At 36.9% G+C, this 18,790-nt stretch overlaps 1 protein-coding gene across 2 annotated transcripts in view; it reads right to left on the bottom strand.

The window, feature by feature from the left end:
• LOC110460161 (anoctamin-7-like) overlaps positions 1 to 13,246 on the bottom strand; it is a 46,737-nt gene extending 33,491 nt beyond the window's left edge. For both annotated transcript variants that reach the window (XM_021512905.1, XM_021512906.1), the window contains exons 1-2: positions 13,078 to 13,246; positions 1,673 to 1,813 (exon numbers count right to left, since the gene is read on the bottom strand). In XM_021512905.1, coding sequence (XP_021368580.1) covers positions 1,673 to 1,765 — 93 coding nt within the window. In that variant the 5' untranslated portion in view covers positions 1,766 to 1,813; positions 13,078 to 13,246. The remainder of the gene's footprint in view (positions 1 to 1,672; positions 1,814 to 13,077) is intronic.
• Positions 13,247 to 18,790: the final 5,544 nt, after the last annotated feature.

Below are 18,790 nucleotides of genomic sequence, written 5' to 3'. Positions count from 1 at the left end.
TTTAGATAAACTGGCAGTTACAGAGTTACACAGTTAAGTGGCCATACTCTCCTGCAATTGATCAGTTCCTGACTTGATGCTGAAACAAGGCTGAAAAGGCCCAGAAAGAGACAAGAAACAAGAGGTCCTTAGGGCCTGTTCAGAGACACTCTGGAGAAACAATAGGTCTTAATGGCCTGCTCAAAGACACTGTGTAGAAAAAAGAGGTTCTGAGGGCCTGGTCAGAGACACTGTGTAGAAACAAGAGGCCTAAGGGTCTGCTCAAAGACACTGTGTAGAAACAAGAGGTTCTGAGGGCCTGGTCAGAGACACCCTGGAGAAACAAGAGGTCCTGATGTCCTGCTCAAAGACACTGTGTAGAAACAAGAGGTTCTGAGGGCCCGCTCAAAGACACTGTGTAGAAACAAGAGGTCCTGATGGCCTACTCAAAGACACTGTGTAGAAACAAGAGGTTCTGAGGGCCTGCTCAAAGACACTGTGTAGAAACAAGAGGTCCTGAGGGCCTGCTCAAAGACACTGTAGAAACAAGAGGTCCTAATTAAGGGTCTGCTCAAAGACACTGTGTAGAAACAAGAGGTCCTGAGGGTCTTCTCAAAGACAGTGTGTATAATCAAGATGCCTTAGGGCCTGGTCTGAGACCCTGTGGAGAAATCAGTCTACTGAAAAATGGAAAGTCTATTCAGTCATGCCTGAAAGATTGTCAGGCCAACAAAACTTTTGACTGAAGGGAGAGTAATTTACATTAAAGTACAATGAAATTCTTGCTCCGTTTAATCTCTTTAATCATTGCCATGCTTCATATCCTGGTGATTTATTTTAATTATTAATTAATTTTCCTTCAGTTCCATGACAGTACTTTATTGCATTTTTCCTGTGTTCATGTTGTCACTACTGATATTTTACGACACTGTCTACATGTGTACAGCTAACCCTGTTTAAGGTATGAACAATATCATATCATTCACACAGACCCTTTATTCCTATGCATACAAACTAGTCAATTTGAAGCATTTTTGATAAATATATGTATTTGAAAAATAAAGATGATCGATGGCCCCCTCTTGTACTCCCCCCTGGCTCTGGCCTGCAGCCCTCGCTGGACACTGGTCATGCAATTACAGCGCATGTTTTCCCCTATTTCATAAAAGGGTACTAATTTTCTATTTCTATTAATCCCCGTCTCCAAGTATACAGAGCTGCTACTCCACCTGTCATGTATTTTCGTAAATAAAAGCATTCAGATTTAAAGTTAAAGATTTAAACTGACCATTCAATGTTTATAGGCCAAACTGAAAATATTTGGTGTTTCCCGTAACCCTAACTACCCTTATTTTTTGTTCCTACCCTAAACCTTTTAAGGCAATTTCAAAGAAGCACCGTCAAAGTCAAGATCACTCTCCTTTATTAACTATATAAAATTATTTGTTAAAATAAAATTTGTTACCTACCTACCTACCTACATGTTACAGGAAACATGTATATTTTTTTGTCTGGCTCAAGGAAGGTCTACCTAAAATTCAATAGGTCTAGCTTCTGCTGAATTCTGGTAGACCTATATACCAGGTCCCAAAAATTTAAAAGTCAAACACTGTTACAATTTTTTTTCATAGAAAAGGCTCTTTAAATAAAGTATTGTTCCAACAGACAGGGAGTAGTTCTATAATGAACTTACGTGATCTTCATATAGCACTGTTTTGTCATCATTGTTGACGGATCCATAATCATCGTAGGTATAAGTGCCTCCATTCAGCACGTTCTTCTCCATTGTGATGGTGGCGCTAGATCAAGGTAGACAGGCTTCAGTCACCATACCCTGGTAGGATATAGTAAACAAATATATTGAACAGTTCAATATTGTACTACCTATATGCAAAACAGTTCAACATTGCATTACACTATAAACTACAGTGGCCAATATATGTGCCATTTCGTTGTTTCGTCTTTTTCGGAGCAAAAAGAACAAGATTTATTTACTTTGAAATCCTGTTGTTTTGTCTTTCAGGGCGAACAGATGAATGAACAAAGATAAAGGTTTGTTGATGAAGTAACAAGAATTAAGGTTAGTTAATTCTTATATTTTTCGGGGTGAAAAGACAAAACAATGAAATAGGACAAATTAGCCATCTTAACAAACCAGAAGTTTCTTTTTGTGACCAATAAAACCCCAACCTTGACCCCTTATGAGCCAATATGTGTATATGCACTTATTTCACATGCTGAAGTTATGATGATCTTAATACTTTTCACTGTTTAACTTCTGTGGGTGATGCAAGCATATTAAATTTTCATCAAGATATCTTCAAAGGTTTAAACTTTAACAGCTCAGACAAAAATTCACTGAAAATTGTTCATATATATTTGACCCTTGAGTCAGCCCAAGCACTTGTACAATGTTGAATCCCCAACCCCCAGGGATGCTTCCAGTCGAATTTAACAAAATTTAAATTAGCAGCTCGGAAGAAGATGTTGCTCAGAGAAACTGTTGACAGTTAAAGGGCTAAGGTGATCATGATGCCACAGTAAGGCATAAGCTCACCTTAGCCCTTTAATTTGGACCTGGTATGCTAAAAATAGTTCATCTTTATAATACGGTACATATTATCAATTCAATATTTATTTTTACCTATACTACTCTTTATTTAGGGATGATCTCTGAAGAAATAAGTCTACTTTATTTAAATGGAAGGAAGATTTGTCAAGCGGCAGGTTACTTGAACTGCAATATGGAGGAATAATACCAGCCTCAGATAATAATGTGGGTATTCAAAAACAACCCTGAAAGCAGATTCTGGACTAGATGGTTATGGTATGTTAAACTAAAGCAGAATTGTTTTATGCACACTATACCAACTTGAGTTGTATCTGGGGAGAGATTTCCTGCTCACACTCTCTCCGTACCAGTAACTAGAACCAAGTAGGGTTGTTTGACCTTTCCCTGGTGGGCTGTAATGACTGGAATTACTGTATCGCTGGCAGTGTTCGACTCCAGTATAAACCAGGGCGTATATTAGATTCAGCTTAATTATGGTGTTAGCTAGCAGACATGGGACGTCTGATTTACAGTATTAGAAAGTGCACTGGACATCTGAATTCTAGAGTGTTGGGATGACAACACTGGACATCTGAATTCTGGAGTGTTGTGATGGCAACATTGGAAACCTAAATTCTAGAGTGTTTAAATACGTAGCTCGCAGACAAAGGACAGAGAGATTTTAGAATGGCAACAAAATTAATGTACATGTTTAAATTTGACATCTTTTTTTTTATAACTGATACAGCTTAGAAATGTGTCTTGAAATAAATAAACATATGTTAAATTGATTGTATCAATGACACAATATGTTATATCGGTAGCTACAGTGACTGTTAAGCCACTTTTCAAACAAAAATTGTTTAAGGATGTATGATGCAAAACAACTACATTAGTCCCTGCAAGCTAAAGAACATTCATTCCCAAATCTTTATATTTTGTATACACTGTAATACATAGTGTATATATATAAATACAACAAGCTGTTACACTGGACAGCAGCTGGCTGTAGTCAATAAAGTGTGACCAAATAATTACATACCATAGGTGGCAAAATAATACCAGCAACATACCATCAGTATCATACTGACAATGTACCATCAACATCAGTACCATACTGTCAACACACCATCAGTATCATACTGTCAACACACCATTAGCACAATACTGTCAGCACACCATCAGTATCATACTGTCAACAAGCCATCAGTATCATGACATACTGCCAACACCATTAGTACCAAACTGTCAACACACCAACAGTATCATGACATACTGACAACACCATCAGTACCAAACTGTCAACACACCATTAGTATCATACTGTCAGCAAACCGTTAGCACAATATTGTCTACACACCATCAGTACCAAACTGTCAACACACCATTAGCACAATACTGTCTACACACCATCAGTATCATACTGTCGGCACACCATCATCATTAGTACCAAACTGTCTACACATCATCAGTACCATGACATACTGAAAAAACCATCAGTTCCAAACTGTCAACACAACATTAGTATTATGACATACCATACCATCAGTATCATACTGACAATATACCATCAACATCAGTACCATACTGGTAATGTACCATCAACATCAGTACCATACGGTCAACACACCATCAGTATCATATTGTCAAGAAGCCATCAGTATCATGACATACTGACAACACAATTAGTACCAAACTGTCAACACACCATTACCACAATACTGTCTACACACCATCAGTACTGACAATGTACCATCAACATCACAACCATACTGACCATGTACCATCAACATCAGTACCATACGGTCAACACACCATCAGTATCATATTGTCAAGAAGCCATCAGTATCATGACATACTGACACCACCATTAGTACCCAACTGTCAACACACCATTACCACAATACTGTCTACACACCATCAGTACTGACAATGTACCATCAACATCACTACCATACTGACAATGTACCATCAACTTCAGTACTATACTGACAATGTACCATCAACATCACTACCATACTGACAATGTACCATCAATATCAGTACCATACTGACAATGTACCATAAACATCAGTACCATACTGGCAATGTATCATCAACATCAGTACCATACTGGCAAAGTACCATCAACCTCAGTACCATACTGACAATGTACCATTAACATCAGTACCATACTGGCAATGTATCATCAACATCAGTACCATACTGGCAAAGTACCATCAACCTCAGTACCATACTGACAATGTACCATCAACATCAGTACCATACTGTCAACACACCATCAGTATCATATTGTCAACAAGCCATCAGTATCATGACATACTGACAACACCATTAGTACCAAACTGTCAACACACCATCAGTATCATGACATACTGACAACACCATTAGTACCAAACTGTCAACACACCATTACCACAATACTGTCTTCACACCATTAGTACCAAACTCTCAGCACACCATTAGCACAATACTGTCTACACACCATCAGTATCATACTGTCGGCACACCATCATCATTAGTACCAATCTGTCAACACGCCATCAGTATCATGACATACTGACAACACCATTAGTACCAAACTGTTAACACACCATCAGTATCATGACATACTGACAACACCATCAGTACCAAACTGTCAACACACCATTAGCACAATACTGTCAGCACACCATCAGTATCATACTGTCAATAAGCCATCAGTATCATGATATACTGACAACACCATCAGTACCAAACTGTCAACACAACATCAGTAGCATGACATACTGACAACATCATCAGTACCAAACTGTCAACACACCATTAGTATCATACTGTCAGCAAACCGTTTGCACAATATTGTCTACACACCATCAGTACCAAACTGTCGGAAAACCGTTAGCACAATACTGTCTACACACCAGCAGTATCATACTGTCGGCACACCATCATCATTAGTACCAAACTGTCAACACACCATCAGTATCATGATATACTGACAACACCATCAGTACCAAACTGTCAACACACCATTAGCTCAATACTGTCTACACACCATCAGTATCATACTGTCAACATACTATCAGTATCATGACATACTGACAACACCATCAGTATCATACTGTCGGCACACCATCATCATTAGTACCAAACTGTCAACACACCATCAGTATCATGACATACTGACAACACCATCAGTTCCAAACTGTCAACACAACATTAGTATTATGACATACTGACAACACCATCAGTACCAAACTGTCAACACACCATTACCACAATACTGTCTACACACCATCAGTACCAAACTGTCAGCAAACCATTAGCACAATACTGTCTACACACCATCAGTATCATACTGTCAGCAAACCATTAGCACAATACTGTCTACACACCATCAGTACCAAACTGTCAGCAAACCGTTAGCGCAATACTGTCTACACACCATTAGTACCAAAATGTCAGCAAACCGTTAGCGCAATACTGTCTACACACCATCAGCAAACCGTTAGCGCAATACTGTCTACACACCATCAGCAAACCGTTAGCACAATACTGTCTACACACCATCAGTATCATACTGTCAACACACCATCAGTATCATGACATACTGACAACACCATCAGTACCAAACTGTCAACACACCATCAGTATCATGACATACTGACAACATTATTAGTAACAAACTGTCAACACACCATCAGTATCATGATATACTGACAACACCATCAGTATCATACTGTCGGCACACCATCATCATTAGTACCAAACTGTCAGCACACCATCAGTATCATGACATACTGACAACGTTATTAGTACCAAACTGTCAACACACCATTAGCACAATACGGTCAGCACACCATCAGTATCATACTGTGAATAAGCCATCAGTATCATGATATACTGACAACACAATCAGTATCATACTGTCAACACACCATCAGAATCATGACATACTGACAACATTATTAGTACCAAATTGTCAACACACCATCAGTATCATGATATACTGACAACACAATCAGTATCATACTGTCAACACACCATTAGCACAATCCTGTCAGCACAACATCAGTATCATACTGTCAATAAGCCATCAATATCATGATATACTGACAACACCATCAGTATCATACTGTCAACCCACCATTAGCACAATACTGTCAGCACACCATAAGTATCATACTGTTAATAAGCCATCAGTATCATGATATACTGACAACACCATCAGTATCATACTGTCAACACACCATCAGTATCATGACATACTGACAACATTATTAGTACCAAACTGTCAACACACCATCAGTATCATGATATACTGACAACACCATCAGTACCAAACTGTCAACACAACATCAGTAGCATGACATACTGACAACATCATCAGTACCAAACTGTCAACACACCATTAGCACAATACTGTCAGCACACCATTAGCACAATACTGTCTACACACCATCAGTATCATACTGTCGGCACACCCTCATCATTAGTAACAAACTGTCAGCACACCATTAGCACAATACTGTCTACAAATCTGGTTACTTCAGGTGATATAGTATAGAAGATATGCCCCGGACAAATATTTTCAAAAGTAAAGGTCAAAGATCAAGTCATAGCTCACCAAATCTGGTTATTCAAGGTGAAAAAATGTAGAAGATATGCCCCAAACATTTTTTTTTTAAAGTTCAGATCATAGGTCAAAGCATAGGTAACAGTGAGGTCATAGAAACATTCTTCTTGCACTCTGCCATCCCAAGTTGTCCTTATACACCAAATCTGGTTCTGGTTCTTCTCGGACGGCAGGATGGACAGAATGACGGATGGATGGACGGAAGGACATATACAGAGCGCAAACCTATATTCCCCCCGGGAACCGGTGGAGGACTAAATACACTGCATTTTATAGGACTGTAACTATACACCTATGCCACGATACGATACATATCACGATATCTACCCACGATACGATACATTTTGATACGATACAGGATGACGAAATGTTATGCTTCCTCTACAAATGCGTCGCCATGTTTGATGTTTCCCCGACTTGTAACTTAAATCTACGAAACATATATGCGGCAAGTGGAGAGTGATTTTCCATCGGGGACATTTAGCAGGATTCCAAAATGCTGCCAAACAGGTTTTTTTTTAACCCTTTATGCTGCTACATTGATTTCTATGTAAAGGGACACCACTGCTGAATTAATTATTGAAAGATAAATTAATTTACTTGATTTTTCAAATGTGCATAACTTGAAAAATATGTTTTATATGTGAATAAATGTTATATAAAAATTGTTCGTTATTGTCTAGTTTACATTAAAGTTTTTCAATTCTAAAGTTACTTCAGTATTTACCTGTACAGGTGGTAATAAAGGTAAGGAAGGGTGAAACTTTTAATTAATCGGATTAAAGCACCAGAAAGATCATTTTAAAATTATTTTTGTCAGCAAATGTGATTGGCAAATGATAACAGAGATTATAAACTTCATTTATGACATAAGATGCTGTACATTTACACGGAGATTCTCAGGTAAAAAGATCATGAGGAATTGCATGTGATTTGCTACAGGTTTCAAGTCGTCATTCATTTACTGTCAGTTGGCATATAGATATATATTAGCTACGGTCTAGTTTATGATTAAATCATCGATATCAAACCCTTCAAAACCTTTATTATCATCGTAGGTGACGCTGGAGAATAAATGTTTACGTTACACATGTATGGTTAAATTCAGGAAGTCAGGTAATACTAAAAACCGAACCGAAACACAGAAAAAACATAACGTACACCGAACAGAAGCAATTTAGCGCGGTTTTCGGTGCACCGCGGTGTATCGTTACAGCCCTAGCATTTTATCCCCTGATCTCCTGGGACAAACCCAGCAAATCTCCATGTGACTAATCTAACTTCCATAATACCTCCCCTAATATCCTGGGACAAATCCTTTATTACCTCCCCTTTTCTCCTCGGACAAACCTCATCATTATGTCATTGTGACTGCTCCCTTATTACCTCCCCTTCTCTCCTGGGACAAACCTTACTGTATCTCATATTGATTGCTTCCATATAACCTCCCCTTCTCTCCTGGGACAAACCCTACCATATCTCATTTCGACTGTGCTTCCCTATTACCTCCCCTGATCTACTTGGGACAAACCCTACCATATCTCATTTTGACTGCTCCCCTATTATCTCCCCTTCTCTCGTGGGCAAACCTTACTGTATCTCAATTTGACTGCTCCCCTATTTCCTCCCCTGATCACATGGGACAAACCCTACTGTATCTCATTTTTACTGCTCCCTTATTACCTCCTCTGATATCCTGGGACAAAACCCCTTATTACCTCCCTTTCTTTCCTAGGACAAACCTCATCATTATCTCATTTGATTGCTCCCCTATTATCTCCTCTGATCTCCAGGGACAAATCCTACTGTATCTCATTATGACTGCTACCCTTTTACCTCCCCTTCTCTCCTGGGTCAAACGTAAACCCTACCATATCTCATTTTGACTACTCCTCTATTACCTCCCTTCTTTTCTTGGGACAAACCCTACCATTTCTCATTTTGACTGCTCCCTATTTCATCTCCTTCTCTCGGGGACAAACCCTACTGTATCTCAATTTGACTGCTCCCCTATTACCTCCCCTGATCTCCTGTGATGAACCGTACACTAAATTATTTAAGTGTGCCCCATACTGTTGATCTTGATAAGTGTGTTCTGCCTTCAATATCACACTCCAGAGCACTAGCACCCTCATAAAAGGATTATTATACACTATTTAAACTGACAACTGAGAAAGACTTAAATGTCTTCTTGAAAATTCCTATTAAGAATGAACATCTTTGAACAAAGACATTTTTTTTCAGTGAAGCACATAAAATTTAAAACTGATTTTAACCCTACCAATAACAATAGCTGAGAATCAGAATGAAAGCATTGTGTCTTCAAATCCTAATTTAATATACAACAAATCTCTTTCACTGTGAAAATTGAAATATTTTCATTTACCATGGGGGTTTTAAGTTTCCAAATCACTAATATTCAACTCTGATATAAAGTAATAAAGTAATAATACAGTATGAGATGTCTGTTTTCAAAACCAAGTATAAAACATTCAGTATCTGTTGAATTTGACTAACACTGCCAGAATATCATCTGATTATATATATGCATTACTGCAACTTTTTGCACTTGATTCAATATATTTTGTACTATGCAAGATGGTCGTTTCATATTCCTAACTACCGGGTAGTTGTATATACAGGGGGCAGTTTAAGCACTATATATGGGCAGTTTAAGCACTATATATATATATATTTATCACATAACATACGGTGTTATCAAGTGAATATACCCATGTCATGTTTTTTGGCATATTAACCCATGTAATATGACCGATACAATCAGCCCTTTGATTGGCTGTAAGTTTCGATTGTGATGTCACGCCTAGAACAAGTACATGACATCTCAGACTTACCCACTGGAGTCAAAATGGTGGCTTTTTACATTTCGAGTTTGCATGAAAATACAATTTCATGAATAAATGCCAAAAATCTTGATTATGTGATAAAAAGGATCTTACACTGGTTTTAATTTTATATGAAATTTATGAAACTCGTCATGAATTTTTCATTTTAGCTCGACAGAGGCTTGCTAAATTTAAAAATTCTTAGACTTGTTTCATAAATCTCATATGTATATAACTGGTAAGGGGACAGTGTTAGGAGTATAACTCACTGCTAAAAATATAAAGGCCCAAAAGGGAACAGAGATTAACTGGTAAGTAAAGGTTATTGCATGGTTTTTGAGTAACAAGGGATTTATTACACCCGAGCAAAGCGAGGGTGTAATAAGTCCCGAGTGACGAGAAATCATGCAATAACTGGCTTACTGCATGCTTCCCAACTCGAACAAAACAGAAAAGTTGAGTAAAAAATGTTCACCTGGACAATCTTTTTACCTACCCTACACTGCAGATAATTTACATGTACCTATGTGAGTGAGTACTAATCATAACCAGGTAAGATTCTCAATAGCCCAGTCTGAGTGTATCCTTCATAATGGATACAAGTGTTTTTGGATTACTATCCAGGTCCAGTGTCAGGGAAGGTAAGGAGTGTCTGTTCAAAATACGGGAAACAATGTTGAATTTCTGACTACATTTTCAGTTCAATTTTCAAGATGTGGCAAAGGTACAGGCCATTTTCATATATACAATGTAAGGGGTTATCAATCCCTAAGGAATTCCAGTTCTGCAATTTTGTATAAATGAACAGCTCCTTAAGAGTATAAACTTTTCCGGGAAATGCTTATTCTCTCACGTGATAAGGAAATCTGTTTGTGTTTTTCAATCATGAAATTACCATTTTATCATGAAATTACCATTTTTAACTTTCATTTTTTTCCCTTATTTGAAATGGGTCAACTAATTTTATCCTCTACTGTATTGACTTCATCGTTACTCACTGATTGATTATCTCCCCTTTCTTACAGCATTTGTGGCCACAGTCCACTGGGCACACCCCCTTTCATGGTCATGTAATCATGATTGGCCTTGAAAGGGGATTATGTGTGCAGTGGACTGGGGTAGCAAGTGATTTATTGCCCACACTTTTCCATTGTGAGAGGTGGGAAGTATGCAGTAAGGGATTCCTGAATAGATATATACACAGCAAACACAACATACACTGTAGATATAATATTAAAATGATAAAACATCTTTGAAGACCCATCTCTTCAGTGACAAACAGAGCGTTAAATGTTCGTAAATTCCCTGTACCATGAAACAAAGTTAGACATGAACCACATGAGAAGCTGAGAAGGACAATGACAGCATTGTGTGTTTCAAAATTTATTATGTACAACAAAAATTTCACACCTAAAATTTGAATAATTCTCTGTTTATGGAAGTAAAATGTTACTTATTTAACTAGAAGGTCTAGAATAAGGCTGCCACATTTTGACAATTTTGTGAAATTTTAAACAGAAGCTTAAAGGAACAAACACAAGCTTAAAGGAACAAAACAACCCTGTTGAAAAAAAAAACTGTTTAGCTAGCAAATTTTTAGTAAATTATCGATGATTTGTGTTGGAAAGTTGATAATATTTCAGTTTAAAAGTGATAAAGGTGACTCTCTGGTTAGGGGTCTTATCAGGTACTTTTTAATGGACAATGGGAGAAGAAGATGGTAAAAGATTTCTGATAAAAAGGGGTTTACAAAATAACTTTAATGGGAGCTCGAGCTCTGGGGTGTCATTGGGACAGAGTTCAGAAGTATTACTGATGAGAAGTAGTTTAGAGTAAGATCTTATAAAAGTGACGAGACAGGGTGGATGCATATGGTATTAATCTGATAATTTTTTTTCTAAATTTTGTAAATGGGATTAATTACCAGTGATTAGCCCACTGCCAAGTTCAAGATATTTTACAGGTATTGGTTATTCTCAGGCCAACCAGTCCATATAATACAATGTGTACATACTTCTGGTAAGTCTACTGTCGGTATAATCTTACCAAGTCTCTGTAAACACCTTTGCATGGTAAATCCTACTGTCAGAATATAATGTAACATGGTCTTATCTATAGTGTACATAGAGAATAATACATGCCTTTTTCCATATCACACCCAGTATCAACCCGAGACTGCAATATCAGCCCAAGGGCCGAAGGCCCGCGGGCTGATATTGGTCGAAGGTTGATACTGGGTGTGATATGGAAAAAGGCGTGTTTTATTCTGTTTATTACATACTTACTAATAAAAACTACTATCTTATGATTTATTTTCATTTTTGAAATATTGAAAAACGATTTTTTTTCCAAATGGGGTGTGATATGGGTTTTGCGGGCTGATATGGGTTTTGGGGTGTGATACGTCGGGGGCTGAGTCAGAAAAAAATTAACAGTTCTTGGGATTCCAAATTTCATATTCCGTACTGTGGGCAGGTTAAACCACGGAATTAGATTAGTTATCTACCACGGAATTAGATTAGTTATCTAAGTCCGTGGTTATACTGATCAACTTAATATAACTGTAAACTGGTACATCAAAATGATGTGAGAAAGGTGAATTGCATGGCCTAAAATATCCTATAATCTGACGAGTGTCCATTCTATGCAACGTTCTTTAATCTTTCTATTGTCAGACAGTTAGTTTAATCTACCCCAGTACCAAATCCATTTAGATAAACCGATGTAAAGAGACTTGCTGAATGAGCCAATGGCAATGTAAACGGGATGGAACATTTGTTATTTTTGCTCGTTTGTCTAACGGCCTCTAGGTATTCTTAGTCCGAAAGATTAGAAAATAGTCACATTCTCTACTGTATAGTTAGCATGACACAAACAGACCTATATTTAGTCCCATTGAAATGACAGCTATAGGATTATCATACAGCAATTCAGTTGGTTCAGTCAACCGTGAACAGTTGAAATTAGAGTCTCTACTGACTCGAAGGTAATATAGGCACCTACCGGTGGTCGACATGTAAACATTTCCCTAACAAAATTGATCCTCTATGTTTGCGACTAAACATGAATATCTTTGCACTTACCTTAGCAGTGGATGAAACAGATAAAATGATGAAGCCTCACATGTGATGATATCTGTATTCAAGTATGTAACGATAGAGTTAACAGTTGTTTCTCCGGGTAGATGACGGGAGAAATGTACCACTCAACCTTTCGTCGGCCATGTTTTGCGCTGTCTGCTATCCCGTTGGAAAAGAGGCTGTCCCGGGAGAATAATTTGCATAACAATAAGATCGATCGGTCGGCTGCCTCATCAGCAAGCATGGCGTGACAGTGGTTCTCTCTGTACGTCAGACTAATTTAAGCGGGAACGTGTTCCTGCTAATCTTAGTATTGGTGTTTACATGGTTTATTTCAAACTTAACACATTGAACAGTTGAAGTCTGACATTTCGATCTACTTTCAGTTTTTAGCATAATTAATAATACGAACATTGCAGAGACGTCTGTGATCCAAAAAGGCCAAAACACCTCGCTGTCTCATTCTTGTGTGGAATAGGATATAACCTTGGAAAACAATAGCAAAATAGAAGGAATTGTTGTTTACTGAGTTTACACCATGTTGACTCTATAGAGGCCTAGTATATTTTGTGTGCATATATTTTAAGAAAACAAACAACCAAAAATGTCTAGCTTTTCTGCTATCAACTTTAACTGAAATATATCAAGGAAGTCAGTTATCTAATACTTAAATGCGTTTGTCCCGTATCGTTGGTACATTACAGTTAGGCCAGGGACAGTATATATACGTCCCTGGTTAGGCCTACCAACTATTAGTATAGTAAAAAGTACATTGATATTTCTCTAAAAAAAAGTGTTCCGTTTTGGGTACAGTGACGTTAGAGTTTTGGTCATTATACACAGCAAAATATGTCACCTTTACCGCCACCTGATATATCACTATACAGAGTTAGGTTTTTAAGTGTATACTTGGTGTTCGACGAGACGAAAACCACTTAAACGTCACTGCAGAATGAATGTTTGATTCAATCCGTAGCCTGCAGGGTGTCGGTAGTTTGGAAGTCCCGGGTTCAAATACCGGTCTGGAATTGGAATATTCAAGGACTGCACAAAACACGCACACAAAAACAAAACAAACAAAAAACATTTTCATAGTGCGCCATATAAAAGACTTCTAAGTAAGATGTCCTCATATAGGGAAAGTGATGAAGTCAGTTTAGTTAAGTTTCCATCAGGAGTGTACTACAAGGATCAATGCTGGAACCGGCATTATTCGTTAGACACTGTGACGTGCCGTGCACCGTCATTTTCCCGTTTGGAGTCTGTGTTAATTTCCATTTTGCAATAGTTTTTTCCTGACTTCATTTTGCCACATTTTGGTAATATTGGTTACATTTGGCCATATTATTGCTCAAGATATACTTTTAACTAACGTCATTTACATTTTTAAACATGTTACATTTTGCGGCAACAGATGATTTCCAAAGGGGAAAAAATATTTTAAAAAATATAGAACAAATGTCACTCTAAGTCCCAATATTTCGGCCTTCTGGTCTTCTTCAAGGGCGAGAGTCAACAGTTGTTTCAAGTAACGTCCATCTTGTTTATTCGGAGGTATAGGAAAACCTTGCGTCTTTATACAATTTTAAAATTAACTAACTCAAGTAAGATAGACATGATTTGCTTTTGATGGTTTTACGTCCGCTATTTGGCCTTCGGCCTTGCGGCCTTTCAGTGGACGGGTATATAACTTCGTGTCATTTATAATTTGAGAAATAAGTTGTCTTGTATAATTGCATTAAATATACAGGTATTGGGAGGGGATACTTTTCCTATTTTTATTCTTTATGCAATCCAGAGAATTTAGGTACACATCTTTCATTTGTAACACATAAATACATATACACACCAATTTTAAGAATCTTGCAGAGGAAGTGTTAAATATTTATCATTGAACCACCCGATTAGATATATAATGTGCATAACGTCCAGCATTATTTGTTTTGTTCCTGACTTTCATCTGTCAGGTGACGCAGTTCAATACTGGTTGTGGCTTGCATATTATAACGGGACGCTTCGACAGTGCTTACACATTTTATTTATGCATACTTTCCTTGAGATAGATCTTTATAATTTCATTATATTCATTTCCCTGTTATCTAGCCTGAGGACATAGCTGTTAAATGGAATATCGGAAGACACGCAATCTACACCAAACTACATACTTACTTCAGGTACCCCCTTGCCCACCTGCTGACATCCCTAGGCCTGCTGACAATCCTTTGATGTCATACCTGGACACAGGTACATGCATATAGGTGCCTTGGGCCTCCTGCTGTCAGCACTGGACACAGGTGTGTTTAGTGTTATTCACCTTTACACAAGTTCAAGTTCTTTATTACCTTGCGTCTTTTGACCCATCGGTTTCAAAAGTGAGCTATATTTACAATATCTACAGACAATACAATACAATACCAGCAATGTACAAACAGTATGGAGAGTGTAACAAATTAAGTTAATTGGTTTCTTCTTACATTTGTCGCTTTTATATATTTGGCCAAATTGACAAGTTCTTTTGTGTTATTTACATTAAATAGATTTATCATTTTAAACATGCTTGGGTTTTTTACATAGTACTTTTTCAAAAATGTAACACGCAAATCCGAATAACATGGACATTTCAACATAAAATGAAACTCATCTTCAACATAATTTAAATTACATGCAGTACACACTCTAAGACTACGCTCAATATTTTGATATCTACCTTTTTCTATATTTAGATTATGAGCAGATAACCTAATTTTTGTAATCTCTTTCAAATATTCTCTAGATAATGGTTTTCTTAAGTAACACTGAAAATCAAACTGGTTATAAAGATATGTATAGATATAACCCTTTGAAGATGTTCTTACGTTTTCTTTGCATTCTTGTCTATATATATCAATAAGTCTTTCTCTAATAACATTATAACACATATCATCATTTATTTCTGTTTCCCATATGTAACCAAGGCCAATTCTAAATAAATCATTTTTTATGTTTAAAACCCATTTATCCTTATTCTCTAACATATCTTTATAACATGCTTGCAAAATACAATTACTAGTCCTTTTTAACTTAATCCAATATTTAATAATTCTTAACTTTCTTACCAATGACAATGGACACCTCCAAAAGTTCTAAATAAACCAATATTATAGTTCAAGTATTTTTTCTTACGCCAAGCAGTCGTTTTCAAAACAAAGTATGATTTTTTTCAATATCCGGGGCTTTATGAAAGCCCCATATTTCAGAACCGCAGCTTATAATGCTATTTACATACACGTGTACCAAAAACTGATAATTGGGTTTCAAACAAATTTCACAAATTTCACACCTTAGTAGGCCAAGGGAGTGCATCGAGATGATTTTCATTATTGAACCAAAATGTTGAATGATAACTTGTGTATATTATATGGAGATTTTTATTTAATTTTCAATCTCGTAATTCAGATAAATATTATTTAGAATCGCAAACATAATTATTGTATACAATTAAATGTGTAACTTTTTGTCGGTATTTTGCTGTTTATTTGAATTGTTGACCTAACACAAGGAAAAACACAATGTCGTCAATTTGTGCCGGATTATGCTGTAATATTTAAAATATGCCATACATTTAATTGCCGTTCAAAAACATACCAACGTTGTCTTACATTTTTTTCACCGATACATTTCCGTATTTTTGGACTGTATAGCGGTATACCTTTGCTATATTAATAATCCGGCACAGAAACTGGTCACTAAATGGTGCTTTTCGACGACGACATGATGGAATACGTTCTCACTGTAGAGTAAAGAAAATGATTGCAAACTGACTTGCCAGCTAAAAGAAAGGGGAAAAACATTTTTGATCAATAAAATAGAGAATCTTGTTGTTTAATTTCCCTCAAATTAGTTCTTGCTCAGAAAATGGTCATGCAATGTTACCAGTCTGTGTTACCCTCTTCAGCACAGGTAATAGACACAACATATCCTATGCCTATATTCTAATATGTAATTAGTAATTACGTATTAGAATATAGGCATAGGATATGTTGTGTCTATTACCTGTGCTCTTCAGAGTCGTCAGTTTGACTTCAATTAAATTCATTTTCTGAACATTTTGGCAAATTTAATATTGCTGGATACCATCTATATATGTCATCTTCGGCATAATTTGATTCCTCCAAACTCATACTAATTCGCAATCTGACTCTTCATGGCTGTGCTCGATCTCGCCTATTCCATAGCCGTTGTATTTGTGACGTCACAGCCAATAAGGCCCCATACACTATTTTACCATATGTATTTAGGAGAGGACTTTGTAATAACTTGTTGTCCGATCCATTTGTATATTTGTAAAATAAAATATGGCCCCATTAACCGCGAGTAACGATTTTTCTTTAATTATCTCGGTCCGTGGTAGGACAGATGAAAATCGTACACTTTCCGCGTCAATATCTCGATATTGGGCTCACCAAGTTTTATGTGTTTTTTGTGTTTGGATCACGAAGAATAATAATCATGATAGTATATTCGTTTTTATTCTCGCTCAGTGTAACAAGCGAGAGTTGGATATACCAAAATCACCACTCGTTGGGGAACCTCTAAATAACGTAAGGTGAACGACTTATGCAACGTCAGTGTGACTGTCTATAACCACGGACTTAGATAATTCCGTGGTAAACTGATCTTCATGTTATATAATATGATGCAATCAAAGAATACCTTTTTTGAGTTGTTTTTTTGTATCAAAAAGTATACGCGGACATGCCGCCACACAGGGACCTGATAATTTGTTACAGCTATATTTGGACCTAAACGAAGATGTTCACGTTTTAGGGGTTTAGATGACTTTCGGTAACAAGAGGCCCAATGGGCCTGCATCGCTCACCTGGTTAAAATCTCACACTTGCAACCTTAAAAGTGATCTAAAATAAAGCTACAGGCAAAATATCAGTATTTTTGATTAAAGTCATTCAAAAGAACCTGTTAAAAGATTTTAAAACATTTCACCCTTGTTACTTTGAAAGTCGAACAAAGTCATTATGTTGAACAAATTGTATAGCCTTTCATCTCAGTATGCAACTTGCAAAGTATCAACATCCTGGGACCCATGGTTATTCAGAAGAGGTCGTTTAAAGATTTTAAACAAATTTGACCCTTGTGACCTTGAATATAAGTCAAAGTCATTCACTTTAACAAACAAAGAAGTCCTTGATCTGACTAAATATCAACATTCTGAGCCTTTTGGACATTCAGAACAAGTTGTTTAAATATTTTGAACATATTTACTCCTTGTGACCTTGAATATGATTCAAGGTCATACATTTAAACAAACTTTGTAGCCCTTCATCTCAGCATGCTACTGGCCAAATATCATCACCCTGTGCATTTTGGCTATTCAGAAGAAGTTATTTAATGTTTTTCACATATTTGACCCCTGTGACCTTGAATATAAGTGAAGGTCATTCATTCGAACAAACTTGATAGCCCCTTACCCAAGCATGCTACTGGCCAAATATAATAACCCTGGGCATTTTGGTTATTCAGAAGTTGTTTAAAGTTTTTAGCATATTTGACCCCTGTGACATTGAATATGGGTGAAGGTCATTCATTTGAACAAACTTTGTACCCCTCATCTCAGCATGCTACTGGCCAAATATAATCACCCTGGGCATTTTGGTTATTCAGAAGAAGTTGTTTAAAGTTTTTAACATATTTGACCCCTGTGACCTTGAATATGGGTGAA

The sequence above is a fragment of the Mizuhopecten yessoensis genome, unplaced genomic scaffold (genome assembly GCF_002113885.1).
Source record: "Mizuhopecten yessoensis strain PY_sf001 unplaced genomic scaffold, ASM211388v2 scaffold10331, whole genome shotgun sequence".
In the NCBI taxonomy this organism is placed as follows: Eukaryota; Metazoa; Mollusca; class Bivalvia; order Pectinida; family Pectinidae; genus Mizuhopecten; species Mizuhopecten yessoensis.
This window is presented reverse-complemented; position numbering and strand designations above follow the sequence as displayed.